Source organism: Arachis duranensis, chromosome 2 (assembly GCF_000817695.3).
Source record: "Arachis duranensis cultivar V14167 chromosome 2, aradu.V14167.gnm2.J7QH, whole genome shotgun sequence".
Classification (NCBI taxonomy): domain Eukaryota; kingdom Viridiplantae; phylum Streptophyta; class Magnoliopsida; order Fabales; family Fabaceae; genus Arachis; species Arachis duranensis.
Window position 1 is genome coordinate 7,243,769 of NC_029773.3, and position 24,818 is coordinate 7,268,586.

Sequence of the window (24,818 nt, forward strand, 5' to 3'; positions counted from 1 at the left end):
TTAATTTGAGACAAACACTTTTGTCACTACATGCCTGAGCCACACAACTCACTTTGGTTTGAAATAGATCAGATTTATTTTTTTTTAAAAAAAATCAGGTCAGATTTAATTTAAGTAAACCAAAAAAAAGTTTACAACAGCTAACTGGTCATTTACCCATGTTTTTAGTTGCCAGACAAATGAAGTGATAGGGTGATGAATATGGCCCAATAATAAAGCCTAATACCCAGTCCAAATAGAATGTGGCCCAAGCCTCATAATCCAAAAAATTGAAAGAAGGGAGGAGAAGAAGTAAGAAAAGGTGAGAGTGAGAGAGAAGCTCAATACAAAACGACATACATAATCGCTAATCAGAGTCTCTATTCTCTTAGCAGCACAGCACAGCACAGCACAGCACTTTTCGTTCCCAACTTCTCATAGCCAGAAGCAAAAAACCTGATCACACATTGTTGTTGCCTTCTCTGTTCACTCTTTGATTGATGACCGCCGTCGAATCCCAACCCTCCCTCACCGCCATGGCCCCCACCATCCTCTCCTCCGCAGCTCCCAACCAGATTCGCTTCTTGCTCACCTCCTTGAACGAAGTCAACTTTGACTCCGTTCTCCATCAACTCTCTCAGGTACTCACTCTTCCATTCCCGATTCAATTTCCCGCTTTCATCTCTCTTCCTTTTCGTGTTCGCACTTTATTTCTAGGTTTTGCTTTGTTCGTAAACTTAAATTCGAATTTTGCTTACTTCCTTTTCTTGGGTCTCTCTCTCTCTAAAGTTTCATGTTTAAATCTCTAGCTATGCTTCAACTTTTTGTGTTCATGATGCGTTGTTGTTCGTGAAGTTTCTTGCTTTTTGATGTGGGGTTGCCAAACAATTATGATTTCGTTTATGGGACTGGGTTAAAATATTGGGTCTATTGCAACTAAATATGCTCTATAGAATTTGTGATGCTGGATCATTTTGGGTTTCTGTTGGTCTGTTTTCTGCATAAATCTTTTTGACATGTTTGCCACATTATAAATGATCACTGTGTTCTTCCTCCATTGCTCGCGTTATTAGCATGCCTAGCTGAAACGCTATTTAACATATGCTATCTTCCTGTGGCACGGATCAGTCATCTAGGGTCTCTTTCACTACTGCCTTTAGTTTTGGTGATTTGGAGAATGAAATGGTTGATTGATGAGCTTACCTGGTAGAAGAGATGATAGGTGTAGCCTTGAGTTAGGTTGCAATGATGAAGTTCCATTGTTTCATGTTCCTTCTGATAGTTGAAACTTGTAAATGTGACATATTTCATGTGTTCTAGTGTGCGCCATCAATCTTATCTAAAGATGTTCTGCTATTATTCTCTTCACTTTCTTGTGAAAATATTAGGGGAAAACTATGACCTTGGCTTGCCTGAGTAGATTTGTTTCAGGATGTTATATTTTATACTACTTTACATTTTACAATTTACAATTTACATTCATATTTGAGTTTTATCTGCATTGTTTATCAGACAGATTGATTTGATTTTTGACGCTCACTTTCTTGCACTCACAGTTTGCTGAGTTTGGAACCGTTGGATGCATTTTGCTGCTTCAGACATGCTTTGATCACTTTAATTATGTCAGGAGAGATTTGAAAGATGTGAAGTATGAGCCAATTCTTGGGGCAGTCATAAAGCACCTCCTGGACAAACCAAACTTTAGCACGGTGTTTTCGGAGTCAATGAAGAATATAGACATCAACGAAAACTTCCTAGCAAATTTTTGTAATGGACTACAGTTGTCTTTACTGGAAAAAATTACCATCAGTCTTGCATTATCTGATTCTGAAAATCCTGAAACCAGGTTATCTGGTAAGTAGCATGTTATTTTCTAACTTTGGTTATTGCTTAATGGGTTCCTACATGTATTTCACTTTTCAAATACTGTTGTTGTCTTTTCAAGATGTTAGATTCATGGCCATTTTCTTGTGGTCAAAATTTGCCTTGTTTTTTATTATTATTATTATCCTCCTCCTCCTCCTCATCATCATCATTGTCATCATTTTAGGCAAGAAATTTTGCATGGCTCAGATTGAGGAATTGCATGCCAATCCTGGTGCTTTGAGTTGCCATGAACAAATTCACAATATTATCATGTTCCTCAAGCAATCAGAGGGTCTCTCCAAGCATGTAGATTCCTTTATGCAGATATTAGCATTGGTGCAGTTCAAGGACACCCCACCTTTTGTTCTGAATCCGCTGCTACCCGATGAGATGCACGAGGCTGAATTTTTGAGGTGATCACCTCATTAATAATTCTTATGTTATAGATGATTCTAGCCGCTAGAAGACAATTCGGGTGTATAGTCATGTTAATTACAGTAGCTGTCTGTATTCTATTTACTATACTTTGACTACCTGCCAATCATTTTCATCACTTATCAATATCAATGATAAGGCTGGGCTTGAAAACTATTTGGAATATTATTTTATGTTCTGCATTATTTATTTAAGCATTTGATTCTGATGTTGCCAACTTGCCATATCTGCTATTGTCTTATAAGTTGCTTGTCTACTGACATCCATTTTCTTCTGCAGGAATATGGAGTTGTTCCATGATTCTGTAGAAAATGATTTTGATGCTATTTTGGCAGACATACAGAAGGAAATGAACATGGGAGATATTGTGAAGGAACTAGGCTATGGGTGCACAGTTGACGTCTCTCAGTGCAAGGAGATCTTGTCACTTTTCTTACCTTTAACTGACAGTGCCCTCTCTAAATTACTTGGTGCTATTGCTCGTACCCATGCAGGGCTGGAGGACAACCAGTGTACATTCTTAACTTTTGGTGCAGCCCTTGGATACAATAACTTGTCTGAGTTGCCACTGCCGAACTCTTGGAACATTGATGTGTTGATAGATACAATCAAGCAGCTTGTGAGTTCTCGTCAATTCATTTAAAAGTTCCATGATTTTCTGAATTTTTAATTCTGTTCTTCAAATTTGAATACACGATTACAGTCCTTACCTTCTCTCTGGTTTCTGATACAGGCACCTCAAACCAACTGGGTACGGGTTATTGAAAATCTTGATCATGAAGGATTTTTCCTTCCTAGTGAAGAAGCATTCTGTTTTCTGATGTCTGTGTATAGACATGCCTGTAAGGTATGGCATCAGAACTACACAGACTTCCCCCTGGTGTTTAATTGATTAACATGCAAATCTTCAGCTCAAAATTCTGACATTTTTGAAATTGAACCTAGCAGGAGCCGTTTCCTCTCCATGCCATCTGTGGATCTGTGTGGAAGAATACTGAGGGTCAGCTATCTTTCCTAAAATATGCTGCATCAGCACCACCGGAAGTGTTTACCTTCGCGCACTCTACAAGGCTGCTGGTCTGATTGCTCTGCCTACACGATTACTGTTTCTTGTTCACATCATCTCCATTTTTTAAAATGTGAAATCATGTTGCAGGCATATAATGATGCGATTAATGGCCTCAAGCTTCAAAATGGACATGCTAATCATGCATGGCTGTGTCTTGACCTTCTGGATGTTCTCTGCCAGCTAGCTGAGAAGGGTCATGCCAGTTATGTTCGGTTGATACTTGATTATCCCCTGAAACACTGTCCTGAAGTCTTGCTTCTAGGGATGGCACACATTAATGTACATTTTTCCTGAATTCATAGTCATTTCTGCTGTTTATCCTTTTGTTCTGTACCTCTTATTATGAAGTTTGCATATGTTGCTCTTGCAGACTGCTTACAACCTCTTCCAACATGAAGTATCTCTAGTTGTTTTCCCCATGATACTAAAGAGTGCTGGAGGTAGTGGAATGATTCAACATCTATGGCATGCTAATCCTAATCTGGTCTTACGAGGGGTTATTGATTCCCAAAACAATGACCTGGACAGTGTTACAAGAATTGTTGACATCTGCCAGGAGCTAAAGGTATTTCTCATGTGAAACGTGGGTTTTTTGGATTGCTAAGTCTTAACAAGATTGCTTTCATTTATGATGGTTTTTCTTGTTTTTGTATAAAAAATTGTTTATAATAACCAATCCTCGCTTTTGTTGAGCATCTCTTAATTATATTTGCAGTTTGGCTTCAAACCACTAACCTTTGAAAAGCAAGCTGGAGTTTTTATTGTTATTTGCCGTTCTTAACAGTAGATTATAGTTTTATCTGTTTATTATATACAGATTCTATCATCAGTACTGGAAGTCATTCCCTCCTATTATAGTATAAGATTAGCAGCTGTTGCTTCAAGAAAAGAATTCCTTGACCTTGAGAAGTGGCTGAGTAACAACTTATCTATGTACATGGATGTCTTCTTTGAGGTAATTTTCCTTCCCTCATTCGTTGTCTTTAATAACTAGTACAGTAAAATGTATGCATTCATTTGGTCTTGTTCTTTTTAATCTTTTGGTAGATCACAGAGCTTATCTGGTAAATCTTTTCATCAGTCTGGTGCTGTTCTGAATCTTTATGCTGAGACTACTCCTACCTTCTTGAAGGTTATGTACTTCAATCATTTGGTTTCTCTGCTTGTCCCTTCCTTTACCTGCTTTTACGGGATTCGTGTCTAATGATGTTTAATTGCAGGTTCTGAAATCTCATACTGACTTTGTTAACTCTAGTCAACTTTCTGAGGAGCTGGAGAGGTTGCAGGTATCTATGATAGATTCAAACCCAAGACTGCAAAATGGTGCGCCTGCAGATTCATCTACCTCTGATGGATATTCGGATGACATTGAACATGAAGCAAACTCGTACTTCCATCAGATGTTTTCTGATCTGTTAACCATCAATGCAATGGTGCAAATGCTTGCCCGGTTCAAGGAATCTTCTGTGAAGAGGTGACATTTTTTAAAGTTTTTATATGCTTGTTATGAATCATGTATGAAGAATGAACAAATGACTATCCATTCTCTTAAATGCTGTTTATTACCCATTCATGCAAATATTATCTGGTCTATGATTAGCTTCTAATGTGCTGGCAATATTGATGTGAATTATCAGGGAGAAATCAATTTTTGATTGCATGATTGGAAACTTGTTTGAGGAGTATAAATTTTTTCCGAAATATCCTGAAAGGCAACTCAAAATTGCTGCAGTTCTCTTTGGTAAGTTTTTCTTTTAGCATTTCGGATGTTGAATGTAACTCATTTCTATTGGCTAGTGCCAAAATGATTGTTTCTATCTTGATGTGTTGTGTTCTGCTAGGAAACTTAAGACCTGGGTTAGTAAATTGCATTGCTTGGTAAATTATATGTCTTTTGATCAACTATGAAATAGTATTTGTTTTTTAAATATTTAATTGGATTTGTCACATATGTCTTGAGCACTTGAGCTTGAAAACCTTGAACAATAATTAAATGAATTTGAGCTCCAGCGAAGGTTATTTATTTATTTACTTTTTAAACTTGCTTTCAAGCCTATTTGGATATTTCCTCATAATTCTAGCTAATCTAAGCTTCTCGATTTTGAGGTAGGGAATGGTTAACTTGTCACCTTTTTTTACCATTATTATTTCTTTTTCAAAATAAAATAATGAAGAAATAAATTATGCTTTTATATTTATTCTGATACTTGTGATGAGAAATAGTATAATTCAATGAATTGTGCCAACTAGAGCTTGATAACAGATTTGGAATTGACCTAAGTGGGTCTTTTGCCAAGCTAAGAGGCTCACCTGTGTAATATAATTTGATTGCAGCAGCCATTTACACCACCATTTAGTTGTTGTTTTTTGTTTTCTTCTGCTTTTTTGTTTTGTTTTGTTTTTTTTTTTTTAAAAAAATAGATACTATGCAACAATTTCACTGTGACTTAGGTTTGTCTAAAATTTATTAGTGGCAATGCCTGGCTTATACTTCCTCTAAGAATTTGTATTTCTATCTTGTTGGGCTATAATGTTTTGTTGTCTGTAGTACTTGACTCTACTCAGTTGTAAAATCTATTGCTATGTTAGAAATCTAAATGTGAAAAACAATCAAGAGGTTTTTTTTTCCACCATATTGGTGTACATTGCTAAACTAGGTGTTTTGAGTATTTGATTGCTTCAGGTTTCACTTTGCTCAGTTGTTGAAATACATGTTATTTTTTGATTTTCTAGTTCTGTATTTATGTTACATTGTTTCTTAATACATGCCAGGTTCCATCATAAAGCATCACCTTGTGACTCATCTGTCTCTGGGGATTGCTCTTCGATATGTTCTTGATTCGTTACGCAAGCCTGCAGATTCAAAGGTTTGTGGTGTTTACTAGTGGATTTGCTCAAGTCTACATATGATGTTTTATTTGATATTCCATCCATATATTGCAGATGTTTACGTTTGGAAGTCTGGCTTTGGAGCAGTTTGTGGACCGCCTTATTGAGTGGCCTCAGTATTGCAATCACATTCTGCAAATTTCCCATTTGCGCAGCACACATTCAGAAATTGTCACTTTCATTGAACAGGCTCTTGCCAGGATTTCTGCTGGTCATGCAGATGTGGATGGGGTGAACCATGCTTCACTTATTAGTAACCATAATTCTGCACATACTATGTTAGGGCATGTGGAGGTAAAAGTAATCTAATTTCTTCCTTCTATGTTAGGGTATTGGACAATGAAGCTAAAATGGATTTGCATGCAAAATTATGAGCACTGATGTCTTATTTGTGTGAATGTGTTTGTTTTCTTATTATACTTCCCTGTTGGTAGATTGACCTTTTTCTTTATTTTCTCACTATCATACTGAGGTGATGTATCTTTGTTGTGTCCTTGCAGCAGCTCAATGGCTCTGGTGTCATCCAGCCTGGGCAGCAACATATATCACTGCAGCTTCAACAGAGGCGTGATATTCCCTTGGATGATCGTCACAAAGCCTCTGTTGGTTCATCCACTGATGTAAAACCGATCTTATCATCTGTAGGGCAATCTTCAGCAGTTACTCCTGCTGATACTTCTAGTAGTAATAAGGTACTATACTTGTCTCTTGTTTCAGAATTCCGGGCATGATGTGAATGTTACTGTTATGTATATGTGTGTGGTTGTTTGTTTTTCTTGGTATTTTTTCTTTGTTGTTACTGCTAATTTATTTTGTATCTCACTGCAGCTACATAGCACTGGCAGTGCATCGTCGATGTTATCTTCTCCTGGTTTTGTTCGTCCTTCGCGAGGAGCTACTTCAACCAGTATATTTCTGTCCCTTCACTCCCTTGTGAATGATTCTGGTTGATTGGCAATAGATATTGTGCATCTTTCTTCTTTCATTTTCTGAAGATTCACTTTGCTTCTTGGAACTGTCCATTATGTAGGGTTTGGATCAGCCTTGAACATTGAAACTTTGGTTGCAGCTGCTGAGAAAAGAGAAACTCCCATCGAGGTGATCTAGCCATTTACAAGTTGATCACGTTGGTTGCTTTCATGAGATGTGGTCTTATGTGTTCAGCTGTTTAGATTCCTAGTCATTTTACTTATGTTCTACTCATATCCCATTCTAATGTATATAAATGTTAATTTTGTCTTTGTTTGGTTCAATGTAATCCTCTTTTTCTTAATGCATTTAACAGGCTCCAGGGTCAGAGGTTCAGGACAAGATATCATTTATAATTAATAATATATCTACTGCAAATATTGAAGCTAAAGCAAAAGAATTCACCGAAATTTTGAAAGAGCAGTACTATCCATGGTTTGCACAGTATATGGTTATGAAAAGGTTAGTATACTTCATAAAGCATATGATGGGATGCCTAAAAGAGTTGTATCTATTCTGATCAATGTGTATGGATATATTCCACAGAAATGAGTGTAATTGTTTTCAATATGATTAATTGCATTGCTGGAGTTTGAAGTGGACAGTTGGGCACTGCGGTAATAAAATTGAAATATGGGCCACCATTTAAACGTATTTTAGAAGGTCAAAATTTGTTTTAGGTCAATTTTGAGTTCTCATTTTACCGGAGAGCTATCCAGAGTGCCACTAGGGAATAAAATTACCTTCGATATGTAACCGTGCAATATAAAATATTTTATTAATAATGTTAATTTCTTAGATATTTTGAGTCTACTCAATTTGAACTGAATTAAACTGAACTAATAGTGCACAATTGATCTGCCAATCCTGGAAACCACGAGTCTGAATTAAGATGAGTCCAGTTCAAGATTTCCTTTTTCATCACTCTCCGGTTCTTAAATTTTATGTAAGAACTGTAGGATAAATGATTTCATTCAGAGATGAATTTTCTATTGGTGTTTTGGTAAAAATCTTCTTATTGTTCTTGTATGTGGTTACATGCCTAACAGTATGGATACAGTAGTCCTCTTGTATTTGTACTTTTGTTTACTTGATCTTATGCCAAACTATCAATTGATACTTTGAATACTGACAGAGCGAGCATTGAGCCAAATTTCCATGACTTGTACCTGAAATTCCTAGATAAAGTCAATTCAAAGGCTTTGAACAAAGAGATTGTGCAGGCAACCTATGAAAATTGCAAGGTTTGTGAATTGTCGTTGTTCCCTGATTGTTTGAAGTGAATATATGTTGAAATTTGAATTAACATCCCGTGTTTGTGTACTCTCAGGTTCTTTTAGGATCTGAGCTCATAAAGTCTAGTTCAGAAGAACGCTCTTTGCTTAAAAATCTGGGAAGCTGGCTTGGAAAGTTAACAATTGGGCGGAATCAGGTTTTGAGGGCTCGTGAAATAGACCCAAAATCTTTGATTATAGAGGTAATTATCATTTTGTGTATACTCCAAGGGCTGATGGTGTTTCAGCTGCTTGTTTGCTGATTTGGTTATCAATATGTTGCGATGTAGGCATATGAGAAGGGGCTGATGATAGCTGTTATCCCATTTACTTCAAAGGTATAGTTTATGATTGTAATAAACTGTTGCGATGGTTTTCTTCCATCTTGTGCTATATCATGATTCAGTAAATGCTGTAGGTCCTTGAACCATGCCAAAGCAGTCTTGCATATCAACCCCCTAATCCATGGACGATGGGCATTCTGGGATTGCTTGCTGAGATTTATTCAATGCCAAACTTGAAAATGAACCTCAAATTTGACATAGAGGTCATAGTTATTTTATTTCCTTTTCTGGATATTATGGTCATAGTTGCCGCTCTCTTGTACCGATTTATTCATATCCTTGTGCTATACAGGTGTTGTTCAAAAATCTTAGTGTGGATATGAAGGATGTTACGCCAACTTCTCTCCTGAAGGATCGGAAAAGAGAAATTGAAGGAAATCCTGATTTCTCCAATAAAGATGTTGGGGCGTCTCAAGCACAAATGATGTCTGATATAAAATCTAGCCTTATACAGCCAGTAAATCAAGTGGAGTTACCACTTGAAGTTACCAATCCATCTAATACTGGGGCACATCCTCATTTACTCTCTCAGGTTTGTTTTTACATGCTTTTGGGGTTGAATACCTATTTCGTTCCCCCCTCCCAATCTATAAATTGTTTCCCTGAGTGTCTGTTAATGAATTAGTACGCTAGTCCACTTCATATTTCCACTGGAGCCTTGATGGAGGATGAAAAGGTAACACCTCTAGGCTTGTCTGATCAACTTCCATCTGCTCAAGGACTATTACAAGCAACTCCTACGCCTGTACCTTTTTCCCTTAGCCAGGTGTGGAATGTAAAAGTTCTCTGTTATTTCTTCGATTTTTTTTCGGCTTAAGGGATGCTGATTTCAACCAAGTTTATTAACTGTCTTTTGCTTATAGCTCCCATCACAGATACCTAATATTGCAACTCATCTTATTATCAATCAGAAGCTTAGTGGTTTTGGGTTGCAAATGCATTTTCAGAGGTATGTCGCCCTCAATAATTTCCATTGCTTGTTTGAATTTGTATGGCATACTAAGTTTGTTCTCTTATAACAGGGCTGTACCTATTGCAATGGAGAGAGCTATCAAAGAGATAGTATCTAGTATTGTGCAGCGTAGTGTTTCCATAGCTACACAAACAACAAAGGAGCTTGTTTTAAAGGTTGATATTATAACTTTCCCAGATTTTATTCTTACCTGAGGATTCCTAATTTGCTCATCGTCAGCAAATGTTCATATATTTTATAACGTTCATAATTTCTTTTCTAAAATTTTGTTACTATCTATTTAGTGGGAGAAGTGGTGATTGTTGTGAAATTTGATAGCTGAAAGTCATGAAGTAGTATTGTCATCCTTGTTCCTTGCAATCATGTATATTGAAACTGATTTGAAGCTCTTGGTATAACAAAACTGAAAGTATGAGACAGGAAAAGCAGTTGCTCAGTTTGTCTTTCTTTATTTGTGTATTTGTTTATTTTGCAGGATTATGCCATGGAATCAGACGAGACACGCATAGTAAATGCTGCACACCTGATGGTTGCCAGTCTGGCTGGGAGCTTAGCTCATGTTACATGCAAAGTATAGCTCTGAAATCCAACATTCAGTTTTATGCTGTTTGATTGTAGAACATCTAAGCAATGTATTATTATTTAGTATATGTTTCTGTTTAGTCTGCAATTTGTCTTATTTCTCTCTCTTCTAGGAACCTTTAAGGGCATCAATATCAAGTCAACTAAGAATTTCACTTCAGAATTTAAATATTGCAAATGAAATTTTGGAGCAAGCTGTGCAACTTGTCACCAATGATAATCTTGATCTTGGTTGTGCAGTCATTGAGCAGGCTGCTACTGATAAGGTTAGATATACTGAAAGTTTGTGATAGTTGTCTTGTGGTTATGGTTAGTGTGGCAATGCTGTGGTCTGGAGAAGGTTATTATTTGTCTTGCTTATTTGTAGCTCTAACACTTTATTTAGAGGCATTTACATGTTAAGGACTTAAGGTTGATGTGGTTTTAACACATACTAATGGACTAATGATATGCATGAACAAATTTTATCACTAATGTGTCAAGCTTTTTGTTCTGTAGTAGAGACTATTTGGACTGCCTTACCTTATTCTTTTCTATATGTACTTATATAATTAGTTTTAGAAATCTACTAGCCAGGGTGAAACAAAAAGTTTTGCTTAATGCCAACAAGATTTCTTGTTTGAATGTGTAAAGAATTGTGTTAGTGACTTGGGTATCATGTGATGCCCCAAGCAACATGGAGTAGTATGGGATGCTCAACGTTGTATTTACCTTGATAGCTAGCTTTTAAGGTGTGATTCCCTACTTTCTTTGGGTATGTAACATTTTTCAAACTAAAATAATCATAAGGGTGATAAACTGTGAAGAATAAGAGATTTGCAGTTCTTATGAACTGTGTAGATAATGTTTCTCCCATTGTATTCCATCTGCTTTGGGTACTATCTGGGGTTTTCTTTTCTATAATGCTGATAATATTTGTTAAGTATTTGCAACTTCTAATTTGTAGATTTTTTCCAGTGTATGTTTATAGATTTGATTAAAACGTTTGATGTTAGTAATAGGCATTACTAGCAGCAACCACCAAGATTGGACTCTCGTTCCTTTTTGAAATTTCATTGAATCTCAGAAATAATAGTATAGGAATTTTTTCTTCAGAAGTATCAACTGTTTAACTCAACATTTATATCTCTTTACTCTTTTGTAGGCAATAACCACCATTGATACAGAAATTAATCAACAACTTTCTATGAGAAGGAAGCATCGAGAAGGTATGGGTTCCACATTTTTTGATACAAACTTGTACACACAAAGTTCTATGGGTGTTGTGCCAGAGCCTCTTCGACCCAAGCCTGGTCAGTTGTCCCTCTCGCAGCAGCGCGTCTATGAGGTATTTAAATGGTTCTTTTCACTGTTACTTCTAATTATTTTGGAAACACTGCATGGTAAAATTGCTGCTTATGTGTATTAGGACTTCGTTCGGCTTCCCTGGCAAAATCAGTCAAGTCAGAGCTCACATTCTATGTCATCTGGTCTTTCGGTTCAATCTGGAAATGCTGGTCTCGCTGGCACTAATGGTTCTGTATCAGGACAAATTAACCCTGGTTACTCTGTAAGCTCCAGCTATGAAGGAGGGGTGTCGCGACCAGTAGAAGATATGTCGGAATCTAATTTGGCTCAACACTTCAGGTACTGCTTTTTTATTCACTATTTTATCGTTTTATTTCTGTGACATTCTGTTATTCTTTATTGTATTCACTGTCTGCATTTAACGCCTCAGTGCTTCCTCAATTCACATTAGAGCTGCTGACAGTGTTTCCCAGCACAGTTTGGAGAAAGAATCAGTTGCTTCATTTCCTTCAACTGCTTCCACACCTGAGTTGCACACTGTTGATACTTCTGATGCTATGAAAGTGAGAATTATTCACGAGCATTATAACTTCATATGCTTCATATGTGTCGCAATGGTGTCTAACTGTGCGTCTGTACTCTTTTGCAAGGAATCTGGAGCTTCACAGCCACTAGTTTCATCAAGTGCCGTAGAGCGTCTTGGAAGTAGTTTCTTGGAGCCCACTATTTCTACAAGGGAAGCCTTGGATAAATACCAAATGGTTGCACAAAAGGTAGTTCTCAACCTTTCTGGTTTCTTGATATTTTCTCTGTATATCCTATTACTGGTCAAATTATATTCAAAACAGGATCCTTCATAGCATGAATCGTTGATTTAGTTCATTTGTTTCGAGTATTATCAATCCAGTTTGTTTAGGACACTTATTTGAGTCTTCATTTTGTTGATTTTTTTAGTTGGAGGCTTTGGTTAATAATGATGCCAAGGAAGCAGAAATACAGGTATGTCATGGTTCAGTTTAGGTTTTTTCTATAGTATACAGCTCTTCTGTTATCCAAATTAGTATATTTATCTTTACTGCTGTTCTCATTTTCATACTTTGATAATTTCTTTCTCCTCATCTAAATATCTGTTTTGTGTATTGTGATTAGGGGGTCATATCCGAGGTTCCTGAGATCATACTCAGATGTGTTAGTCGAGATGAGGCAGCTTTAGCTGTAGCGCAGAAGGTACACTTTCTTCTGCAGGAAATTTAATGATCACTGAATTTTTGTCGTAACTTGGTTGCTTTAGTAGATCCTTTTCTTCTTGCTTCTGGGTTTTTTTTTTGCCCTGTACCTTATACTCAGGTTCAGTTAGGACGCAGGTTGGTTTACTAGGTATCTTGTAAAAATTCACGGTCATTACTTTTGTAACTAGGTATTCAAGGGCCTTTATGACAATGTATCCAACAACACTCATGTTGGTGCTCATCTTGCAATCCTGACTGCCATTCGTGATGTTTGCAAGCTTGCCGTTAAGGAGCTTACCAGCTGGGTATGTTTTTCACTCTTACTTGAATGAAGTTATGTCATTATTACCATTTTTTTTGGCAGTAGTTCCTTTTTTCCTTATGTAATTTACTCTATCTACCTATAGCATTGCTGAATGTTGCATATTCTGATGTTGAATTCCCTTTATTATTATTAATGATTTGGGTGTCTTCCATCTACTAAGATAATTCTGATGATGTTAGAGTTTTTCCAAGTGCAAAAACCACTAATGTTATGTACCTGTTTGAGACACTGATATGTTATTTTGTAATGTAAATTATCAATAAAATTGATCAAAGAGCTTGCCATTAGCTAAATTTACATCTAAAATAGATGTGGTTAACTACTAACTAATCCTCCATGAGTGACATTTAAATACAAGTTATGCTGGTGTTCTGTTTATAACTAGTGTGTTATTGAATACTTGTTACAGGTAATTTACTCAGAAGAAGAAAGGAAATTCAACAAAGATATTACTGTAGGCCTGATCCGCAGTGAACTGCTAAATCTTACTGAGTACAATGTTCATATGGCAAAGCTCATTGATGGGGGAAGAAACAGTATGTCAAAAGAATGTACCTTCTAATCGTTTTCCCTTTTTATATTGTTATACTCATGCAACTCCACTGGATTAATGTGCAGAGGCTGCTACGGAGTTTTCTATTTCTCTTCTTCAAATGCTGGTTGTTGAGGAATCGAAAGTTATTTCAGAACTTCACAATCTTGTTGATGCTTTGGCAAAGGTTTGTATCTGTCCACGAGTGTCTGCATTTTTTACTCTGCCCCGTCTTTACCAAATATCTTTTATTTCAGCTTGCTTCAAAGCCTGGATCCCCTGAATCGTTGCAACAGCTGATCGAGATGATCAAGAACCCTTCTGTTAATCCTGCTAGTCTATCTGTTAGTGTTCCTGCAAAGGAGGATAAGGCAAGACAATCAAGGGACAATAAGGTCATACATAGAATACTAGGTTCAGCTGTTATTGTTGTTTTACACTCATAGTTTTTGTTCTGCTCCAACTCTGACTGAATCTATTTGTTAAAAACAGGGTCCTGGGATGCTGGCACCAAACCGGGAAGAAGTAAACATTGTAGAGTCTGTTGAACCAGATCCTGCTGGATTCCGTGAGCAGGTATCTTTACTGTGAGATTGCTAGATAAATTCATACTTTGTTGTGTGGCTATTTGCATACATTGTCAGATACTGACTGTAATTCTGTATTTATTGCCTATGGTATATTTTAATTATGTCTAGTGTGTTTCAACTTCTCGTTAAGTGGGAATTGGGAATACAATACATTGTTAAGTGGGAATTGGGAATACAATACATTATTGGAAACTTCCAATCATTACTTATTATCCACATGTGTTGTAGGTTTCCATGTTGTTTACAGAATGGTATCGGATATGTGAACTCCCTCCTCCGAATGATACAGCTTCTACTCACTTCATCTTACAATTACATCAAAATGGTCTCCTTAAGGGGGATGATGTAACAGATCGCTTCTTCCGGCTATTGATGGTAGTGTATTTTCTCTCAGATACAGGTCACACTTTCCTATTAATGGCCAGGGTTATCAATAAAACTTTTTCTTTCCTCCCTTTTTTCCTCCAGGAACTAGTTGTTACACATTGCTTAAACAGTGAGGTGATTAATTCTGGGGCATTGCAATCTTCTCAACAGCTGCCAGCAATGTCATTTATTGCAATTGATATTTATGCCAAGCTTGTCTTCTCAATATTGAAGGTCCACTGTGCCATTTTATTTTCTTTTGGTTCGGGTATTTCTTTAGCTTTTCTCTAATTTGTTATTTGTTTGAACAGGGATCAAACAAGTCCTTTCTTCTTTCTAAGGTCTGTAGGCAAACTTCATTTCTCTCCTCTGTTGTCTTTATGAATTCTGTAATGATATTCTAATATGTATTACTCTCTGACAGATTCTTGCGGTGACTATTCGGTTGATTCTAAAAGATGCAGAAGAGAAGAAGGCCTCTTTTAATCCAAGACCGTATTTCAGATTGTTCATTAATTTGCTTCTAGATCTTGGTTCACTTGAACCTGTTACTGATGGTGCAAATCTCCAGGTATTTGTCACTTTTAAACGTTTCCTATTAGTTTCTATGTTGAAGTTGTTTTTATTTGTGTTTGGTCTTCTGCATTTGCCATAACCTGTTACTGAAGTTATTGAGAAAGCTATGGGTAGGCAACCAGCTCTCATCAAATGATTCATTACATTGAGTTGATTCATTACACATTTCATTTAGATGATTTATCAAATAATAGTGGTTTGGATGGATTTGTGCATTCAAATCACAATACCACTATTTAAAACTGTTTTATGGGAGAGATTCAAATGAAATGATATCTAGATTGGTAAACTGAATAAAATTAAGCTCATTAATTTGTTTATTAGATAAAGGGACAATAAGTAAACATTTTGCTCGAACATAACGAACAAAAAGCGTCTTTTGTTAATATGAAAAATTATTAACAGTAAAAGGAGTTATGTATGGGTGGTAGGTTTGTATATATTAAACTGTTTATGATGGTTGATATTCACATAGTTAAAAATCTTCAGCAAAGGTTTGTATATATTAAACTGTTTATGATGGTTGTTTGTTTAGAAATTGTGGGTTTTTTTAACTCTGTTATATTATTCATTCCCAATGATACTGTCCAAGAAATGAAGACACTTGTGTGCTTGACTAATATTTTTCATATTTTGCAGATTTTGATTGCTTTTGCCAATACTTTTCATGCTTTGCAGCCCCTCAAGGTTCCTGCTTTCAGGTGAGCCTAAGAATGCTGTTTTCCTGACTTGTTTGACGATATAATTGTAGTAATGGAATAGTATCTATTCATATGCTTGTAACTCCACATGATCTGTTGTGGTGGAATGGCTATTTTTCTGGGTTGAGACTTCCTGTTTGTAGAAAACCGATGATATTTATTTGTGTTAATTTTTTCTTCTGGTTCATTTTATTGAATCTTCCACCAATAGAAGACACATCAGTATCTCTTAAAGGTTGTGTACACCAAAAATGAATTTATTTTCCTGATAACATCTTTCCCACCTGTTGTTAAATTGCTTTATAATTATTTACTGGATTTGTGGAAATGTTTTTTCAGTTTTGCTTGGCTTGAGTTGATAAGTCACAGGAGCTTTATGCCAAAAATGCTGACTGGTAATGGTCAAAAAGGTTGGCCTTATATCCAAAGGTTGCTTGTTGATCTCTTCCAATTTATGGAGCCTTTTCTGAGACATGCTGAACTCGGAGATCCGGTTTGTTTTTGTATTCATCACTATTTTTTACCTTATATAGACGGAGACTAGCAATGTTTCTGACATGCTGACTGGTTCTGGTCAGGTTCGTTTTCTCTATAAAGGCACTCTTAGGGTGCTATTGGTGCTACTTCATGACTTCCCTGAGTTCCTATGTGACTTTCACTTTACCTTCTGTGATGTTATTCCGCCAAGTTGCATACAGATGCGGAATATTGTTCTGAGTGCTTTTCCACGGAGTATGAGGTTGCCAGATCCATCCACCCCCAATTTGAAGGTCTTATAATCTCAGATATATATATATATGTTACTATTATTATTTTTTCCCTGGAACATTTTGGTGACCTGCTTCTTTGCAGATTGATTTGCTTCAAGAAATTACTCAATCCCCAAGGATTCTTTCGGAGGTCGATGCTGCTATTAAAGCAAAGCAGATTAAGGCTGATGTGGATGAATACCTTAAGGTTTGTTACCATATAATTTGGAAATGATCATGAAAATTAATTATTTTATACACATTAAATTTTTCCAAATTTTAGATAATGAATTTTAAAATTAATTATTTATTAGTTCTATGGAGACCCGGGTCTTCTACGGAAACTTTTATCTTTATAAAAGTAGTTTGATTCTATAAATCTTGTGCCATAATTTATAATATTAGGACAAAGTCTCTGAGCTGAAGGACAAGATGCTCCTTTCACCTAATGAAGCTGCTTCTGCCGGGACACGTTACAATGTGCCATTGATCAACTCACTTGTGTTGCATGTTGGAATGCAGGTATTGTAAATTTGAAACTTGCACATTTATATATACCTCTTCATTTGAGTCGATAATCACGAAATAGTTATTATGGTCTTCCAGGCAATCCAACAACTTCAGGGACGATCTCCCCATGCTCAATCTGCGTCACCTGGTTTCCCCTTGGCTGTATTTTCTGTTGGTGCTGCATTGGATATTTTCCAGACACTAATTGTGGAATTGGACACTGAAGGGCGCTATCTTTTCTTAAATGCCGTTGCCAACCAACTACGCTACCCTAACACACACACCCACTACTTCTCCTTCATCCTTCTGTACTTGTTTGCGGAATCAAACCAGGTTCGTGTTTCTTACGGTCTACCGCAATACTGTTTTTTTCTAGATATAACATGAGTTTTATTAACTTGGACCTTTATATTCCGCTGCAGGAAATCATCCAAGAACAAATTACTAGAGTATTGTTAGAACGGCTGATCGTTAATCGTCCTCATCCTTGGGGACTGCTCATCACTTTCATTGAGCTGATCAAGGTATTATGTTCGATTTGTGGTTGTTTTTTATTCAAGCATGTCATTAGTAGCTTGCAACCAACGCTAAACTGTTTTCGTATTTTTACCAGAACCCGAGGTATAACTTCTGGAACCGGTCCTTCATAAGATGCGCACCAGAGATTGAGAAACTTTTTGAGTCCGTCTCTAGGTCCTGCGGCGGTCCAAAACCAGTGGATGAGAGTATGGTCTCCGGTTGGGTTTAACTCCATAAATTGGAGTAGATTAGATTAGATGGCTTTGCTGCTGCTTAGTTGTGTGTAGGCTAATCATTTTTTGCAATTAAGTACATGTTGATATTGGTGTCGATCAAAATATACAAATTGTACTCTCTGTAGATTCCTGGTATTTTAAATGATCATGTTGAAAAATTTTCAGCTTTCTGACAGGAGTTTTACATGTTACAAACTTATATATGCTTGCATCATCTTAAATTAGACTGTAATTACATCAAAACCTTCCGCAATTGAGCACATTTTGTGACAAAAAATCGTAAAACCAATGTATTACAGACAAGGCTCACATAACTGCACTGAATTGTGTTTTAACTTTTAAGATCACATGAAAGAAAATGAAGACGGCACTGAATTGTGTTTAAGATCATATAATGAACTAAGTTGAACGATTTACAGTGAACTGAGCAACAGAGTTGCATTTATAAAGGTAGGAAGATGCAATATTGCAAATCTAGCAAAGCCCCCATGACCTCTCTGTTTGGGTTCTTTTCTGATTCTCTGATAATTGAAGCTGTTGAAACTTCTTCATTGTCGACCGTCTCAGATTCAACTTCTGCTTCTCTGCCTTTTCCCTCACCGAGCATATTTTCTTTTGTGTTTTTGCGGAAGCCACCAATTGTTTTTTCTCCAGCTTGTTCTGCAATAACAGTATATGATTAATCAAAATAAGACTCCAGAAGAAATCATTATAAACAAATGCTTTTGCTTATTTGCTATGTTCCTTTAACCTTACTAACCCTAAACATATGACATGGGTAAAGGTACCTGAATCTTATCCATGTGGTCCATGGCCTTCCTAGTTTGCTGTAATTCCCAGTTGTTGATTGCCTCTTCCTTGCGCCTCAAGGTTTGCATAATCTGAGCATGCTTGGCCTTGTTGCGTGCACGTCTTTCGAGCTGATGTTTGTTGGTGAGGCCATATTCACGGCGAGTCAAGAGCCTTGCGCGCTCGTTGTCAGATTTAAAGGGTGGTGGGTGGTATATGCAAGATGAGAGGTGGGTCTGGTTGACGGGACTCTCTTCTCTGATGGATGGCAATGCTATGTTGTGAAGTTCATTCTCGGGAGCAGACAGAAAGTCCTTGCATATTACTGAGATTCTCATCATATCATCATCTTCTTCTTCTTCTTCATCTTCTTTTGTTCGATCTCCTACTGTGTACAACTCACTATTGGCCTTGCAGAACTTATTGGCGTGTTCCAACCATTCGTCAATGTCAGAGAAGTAATTATTCATATTGGAGCATTCATTATTGTAGCAGCTCCTCTCACTCTCATCACATTCCGAAGCCAACTACATAAACTCATTGGATTCAATTCGTGTTAATTATATTCCTGCGATCTTTCATCTTTGAATTCAAGAACGATCTCGTAACTAAAAAGAACCAATAGAGGATAATAATAATAATAACAATAATAAGGAATTGGTTTCTTGAAGGAAGAAAAGAACAAACCTGTTTTCTTGGGGAGGAGAATTCAGTGGCGTAGAGAGAGTGAGAAGAGTGTTTGAAGTGGCGGGGACCGATGAGTGGAGCGGTGTTGCGGGTGGCGGTAGTGGTGGTGATGGTGGAAGCGTAGCTGCAAAAGGGAGAGGGAGTTTGTGGGTCCCCCAACAATGGAGTTGTAGCATGAATGTTCAACGCTGATCCTTGGCGTCTTCTCGATGATGGCTGCAAAATATTAATGCCTCTGTTACCACCCATCCTCCTCTCGAATCTTCTGAAGGTTCTTGCTACTGCCAAAGAAGATGACGTATAACACGAACGTGAATGTGAAGGTGAAGAAGATGATGATGATGATGCATATTCTTGCATGGTTGACGATGACATGCTAATGCTAGTTTCTTCTTGTTTCGTTGGCTTCAATTCCTTTCCTTACTCTTCTTGCATCTCTCTCAACCAAACCAAATTAAAGAAAGTGAGTATTAGTGAGGAAGGCGTAGTTATTTGATTTAGCCATGCATGATGTGTAGGCCACATCTTGTATTATTATACATTTTTTTGGTCTTTTCACATCATGTATTCAAATAAAGGGAACCCTCAAATAAATAAATATTAGAGGTCGTTATTTATAAATTCCAACTGAGATGATATATTTGTGTTGATATTACTCAATGTGCATGGAGATTCTAAATGAAAGGGAGTATGCATACAAGTTTTGATTAGGGGGATGCACGCTTAAAACGTCTTTATATAAAGAGGCTTAGGTTTTGCATTAGGAAAATTATTAGACATATTTATGAATCTATTATTTTAAATTTTTTAATAAATTAGAATAAAATCTATTTTTTATAACAATAACAATAAACCTATTTTTTTAGAGATTTAATTGTATTTTTAAATTTTTAGAAATTTAAATGTCTACAAAACAAAAAATTAGGAATATATTTATCTTTTTAAAAATATTTAGTTTAGATTGTATAATTGATCGGATTAAATCGGATCTAATAATTATAATACAAACAATTGGGTTTATTATTCTTATTTATTAAAAAATAAATTATTAACCAATTTAATAAAATTGTCCAATAATAACATAATACATGTAAACGTCTTTAAAAAAAGATATTTTTAGTGTCTTTATTTAAGTGACCTCTTTGATTATATATTAGTGCATGTTGTGCTTCCTATCATAATAGTTATACAATGTTGATAATTATTAAAAAGTATTGCTAAAATTAAAATAATATATTTTTTAATATTAAAAAATAAAAGTAAAAAATATTATAAAAGTATAAAAAGATATTATCTTAATTTTAATTTTGGAATACTTTTAAATAAAAAAGTATTAAAAGATTATTAGAATTTATTATTTTTTGTTATTATTTTTAGTCATAAACCTAATTTCTTTAACCTAATAATCTAACAATATATTTTAACCCATATTTTTAAACATTGATGACTAACCAATGACCAAAAATAATAAATGATCCTCTAGTATTGCTCTCTAAATATTATCAAAGTTATATAGTTATAGTAACTATCATAATGATAACCACTAATCACGGTACACTCCACCTTATATATATCACCCTAAACAATAAGATAAATACGGGTGTATAATTATGTAGAGACGTTTTCTTAAGTTCCATTCATCAAAAACAGTTTGCTTAATTACGTACATATCTCCAGGTTCTGCCTTTACTTCTTTTGTTCATCTCTGAGTGCTGACAAACCATGTATTATTCAGAAAATTTAAAAGCCGATATCAATAATAATAACAACAACAAAAGCATGTAAAACAAATTTATTTATGAACATAAAAACGCCTCATTCCATAGCAAAATCTAACGTGCATTGCAGTTGAATGGTGCAACTACTCAAAAAGAGCCTAAAGAGGAGAAAAAGGAACGTGACTTCCTCAGAAGGACAAACGGCATGTACTATAGTTTTGTGTCTTTGAGGGAATAGAATCACCATAACTAACTAATAACTGACTAAAACTAACTCAGGCAGGTTAAATAGTTTGTCTCCCTTTTAAAAACTAACACACACACAGCTCTTGATGCTCCATGGCCCCTCCCATATATATTTCATTCAAGATCAGATTAGTCTTTTCCATTGATCAATCTTTGATCTTTGACCTTTCTACACACCTTGTTGAAGTTGAACAGAGGCATCGGGTTGATTATCCAATGGCATGTATTGGGCCATAATTGCTCTTATCTCAGAATCCATATATCTCTGCACAGAATTGTTTTTATTTTAGTACATAGAACTGAGTCTGATGACGTTGGAATTTTCATCAAAGGATCATCATATTCATACCTGGATTCTGTACTTGTAAAATGCATATCCCACTAAACCAACAATAGCTATGACCAGAAAAATAACCCAAATGATAAAGCCTCCACTGTTCACTGAAGCCGTATATTTGCCTGCAGTTAATTAAACAAAGTGATAGGATTATACAATCTCAAAAAATCTCCACAACTGTGAAAGGAGATTAGAGTTTGAGAAACTTAAAAAGGCCTCACCTATACACATATCATTGTCTCGCATGTAGTACAAACCACTATTGCATTTGCATTCATAACTTCCCCAGGTGTTCTTGCAATTGCACTCTGGGCACTGGCAGGCCAATTTCTCCTTGCACTCGTCGATATCTGCACCGAAATGGAAAATCTTATATCAGGATTTGAAGCACTATTAACTATTATTCATAACACATTCAAATTGAAAAACTCGGGAGAATAGCTCAGCAAAATGTATGTTAGGATAGCAGCAAGCATACCTTCACAGGAGTGGACTCCATCACCCCTGAATCCAGGAGGGCACTTGCAACCTTTTGTGTGGTCATCCTGCATAATCAATTATGATATTTAGAATATAATTAACTAAGCAATGAAACAATATAATTAACTATCATACTTAGTACTTACAATGCAAGCAGAGTAAACCCTCCCTTCTTGGGCTCCCTTCCAACAACCTCCATTGTTCACTGCACACCTCAAGCGTGCCGTTGCTGTTAAGAAATTCGCAAACAAGAAGGTTACTTAAACTACTTTCGACTCTTTCTTGATTAGACTATAGTATGGGACGAAAGTAACTCTAAGGACTAATAAAAATTACCTTCACAATGAGTATATCCGTCACCAACAAATTTCACATTTTGCACAACAGGGCACTCACACACTCTTCCTCTGAAAGTGTCCTATACTTGGTGGGGAAAAAAAGATGCTGATTAAAACAAGAGAAAATCCCCCATATATGTATTTAAAGCTATAGTGATTACCCTGCATGCAGTAATGTTAGCAGATTTGTCCTGCCAACAACCGCCATTGTTTACGAGGCACTCGTTTGTTTCCATGTCTGCAAAGAAAGATTAAACCAAAGGTGCTTATTGTCCAAGAGGAGGAGGTTTGATTTGATAAGCATGTTTATGAATAAAAGAAGATAGCAAAGGAAAAAGGACCTGGAGTTAAGCAAATTGATGGCTCAGTGGTTTCTTTGAAAGCAGAACAGATGGCCTTGAGTACTGCTTCTCTTGACAACTTGCCTAAAACAAAGTTAAGAACCAAAGATGATACTCATACATAGAGAAAAATTTGAATATGCATTAACAATTTCCATCATATATACCTCTGTACTGTCTGTTGTTTATGATGAGAGTAGGCAGAATAGTAACATCACCGCGAGTGCCTTTCCCAATCTGATGTGAAATTTGCATCACCAAATCAAATTAACAAAGCTATGGTCTATATACATGTCTACATACTATTTGAGGCACCAACCTGTGCATCCTGTTCCTTCTTAAGAACTGGATTCTCAGCATCCAGATTAGGATCTCCAACACAATCTCTTATCTTCTTCACATCAACACCTGTTTAGTAATGAAATGAGGCAGGATGAAAGGCAATGGAAAAAACAAGAGAGAGAGTATCATACACTTACCAAGAGATGCAATCACTTGATCCGAGCATTCCTGAGTGTACCTATTCTCTCGCATAGGGCAGCGAATGGCGAAGTCCGTGACATAGTCCCACCATTGCCAAGGCTTCTTGCTCTCATTAGCTACTTTAAAGAAACAAGCCTGGCGGAGGTTTTGAATGACGACATCTCGGCCGTCGTAGCCTCGGGAAAAGTCCTGGTCAGGGTCAGGGGCGCAGTACCTGCCATTGTTGATGCACTGAGCCTTACACTGTTTGCTGAGGATGAATGCCTGAGGGCAGTACCAAGTGATGAAGTGAGGTGTGAATTGAGTGAAGCCTTTCTGCTCAAGTAACTGCGCTGCACCTTTGAAGCTTGAAACGAAGCTGAGTTGAGCGTCACATTTCGCTCCGCACTCGTCGTTGCTGTTTGTCCAAAACTCATACTCAACTCTGTCGTCTGGATGCGGAAGAGCCTCCCTCCAATCAAGATTCACGTTCACCATATCGCCGCTCGCCAGAGCCGCCTTGATGCTGTCCCCGAGCCCCTTGCTCACCAGCGCCGACGGGATGTTAATCTTCTCGATGTAGTCGTCATCGTTTGCTCCGGTCCCTTCCTCCGGCGTGTCCATCGTTATCAACGGCTCTATCCTGTCATCCGCCACCAGAATCGCCGCTGCTCCGCCCTTCTGTGCGTTCCATGCCTTTAACGTGAAGTAGCACTCTGCCACAAGCATTATATCTAAATCTTATTTCTCATTCGCAATAATGCAATATACTAATTCCAACAAAATAAATGAATACCTCCACGATCAACAAGAAGGAAGGTCGGGAATCCACCAGGCCTAGAAGCGAAGAGAGAGGCGTCGGCGCCTTCGAATCGGTTGCATCCGTTCTGATTGGCCTTTGGATAAACCACAGCACCGATCATGGCACCTCCGTACTTCGGTACACCGAAGTTTCCAATTGCGCATTCGTAGATACCTCTGAGTGATCTGGGAGACGTGATCTTCAGATTGTTCTTCTCCACCACGAACCTTGCCACCACGTGATGCTGCCATAGCAGAGCCAGAATCCAAACACACCACACAACAGTTACCTTTATTCTCATTGTTAATTACAAGTGATATTTTTGGGTTCAGTAATACTCCAATCGGTTAATGAAAATGGAAATGGAATGGAACAAGGTTGTTATTTGTGGTTAGTGATGCTGATGCTTAGGGGATCGAAAGAAATGGACAATGGGGGGTGGACGTGGAGTGTAATACTCAAATCTGTTATGTGAATCTGACTCTGCATGCATTCTTACTTGCTTGTGCCGTGTTTGTTACATTCAATTCAACGCTACTACCAAAAATACGGGTACTTGCATTTAACACCCTTCAATCTTTTGTTTTATACATATTACTCCCTAAATTTAAAAAATAA

The 24,818-nt window shown here is 36.8% G+C and overlaps 2 protein-coding genes across 2 annotated transcripts; one reads left to right on the forward strand and one right to left on the reverse strand.

Annotated features, from left to right (window-relative positions):
* Positions 1-443: 443 nt before the first annotated feature.
* Positions 444-18,170, forward strand: LOC107473165 (uncharacterized). Its single transcript, XM_016092712.3, is given in 50 exon segments — positions 444-620; positions 1,536-1,833; positions 2,030-2,258; positions 2,560-2,899; positions 3,014-3,127; positions 3,229-3,357; positions 3,437-3,628; positions 3,720-3,914; positions 4,167-4,481; positions 4,570-4,823; positions 4,987-5,090; positions 6,122-6,216; positions 6,293-6,532; positions 6,739-6,930; positions 7,067-7,145; positions 7,269-7,336; positions 7,524-7,669; positions 8,343-8,451; positions 8,538-8,684; positions 8,772-8,819; positions 8,900-9,028; positions 9,118-9,357; positions 9,451-9,591; positions 9,689-9,774; positions 9,848-9,953; positions 10,274-10,369; positions 10,494-10,646; positions 11,525-11,707; positions 11,789-12,006; positions 12,098-12,230; positions 12,318-12,440; positions 12,622-12,666; positions 12,817-12,894; positions 13,085-13,201; positions 13,631-13,757; positions 13,840-13,940; positions 14,011-14,148; positions 14,246-14,329; positions 14,572-14,718; positions 14,812-14,943; positions 15,021-15,050; positions 15,134-15,280; positions 15,925-15,986; positions 16,326-16,479; positions 16,565-16,756; positions 16,839-16,943; positions 17,141-17,257; positions 17,342-17,578; positions 17,668-17,769; positions 17,859-18,170. Coding segments are annotated over 50 exon segments (7,293 nt in total). The 5' UTR covers positions 444-479; the 3' UTR covers positions 17,994-18,170.
* Positions 18,171-21,293: 3,123 nt separating this feature from the next.
* Positions 21,294-24,727, reverse strand: LOC107473164 (vacuolar-sorting receptor 1-like). Its single transcript, XM_016092711.3, has 12 exons — positions 24,195-24,727; positions 23,416-24,114; positions 23,256-23,344; positions 23,104-23,173; positions 22,937-23,020; positions 22,757-22,833; positions 22,594-22,675; positions 22,404-22,486; positions 22,256-22,322; positions 21,999-22,127; positions 21,790-21,899; positions 21,294-21,705 (listed from the first exon to the last, which is right to left on the reverse strand). Exons 1-12 carry the CDS (start codon positions 24,499-24,501, stop codon positions 21,610-21,612), a joined length of 1,893 nt encoding a protein of 630 aa, XP_015948197.1. The 5' UTR covers positions 24,502-24,727; the 3' UTR covers positions 21,294-21,609.
* Positions 24,728-24,818: the final 91 nt, after the last annotated feature.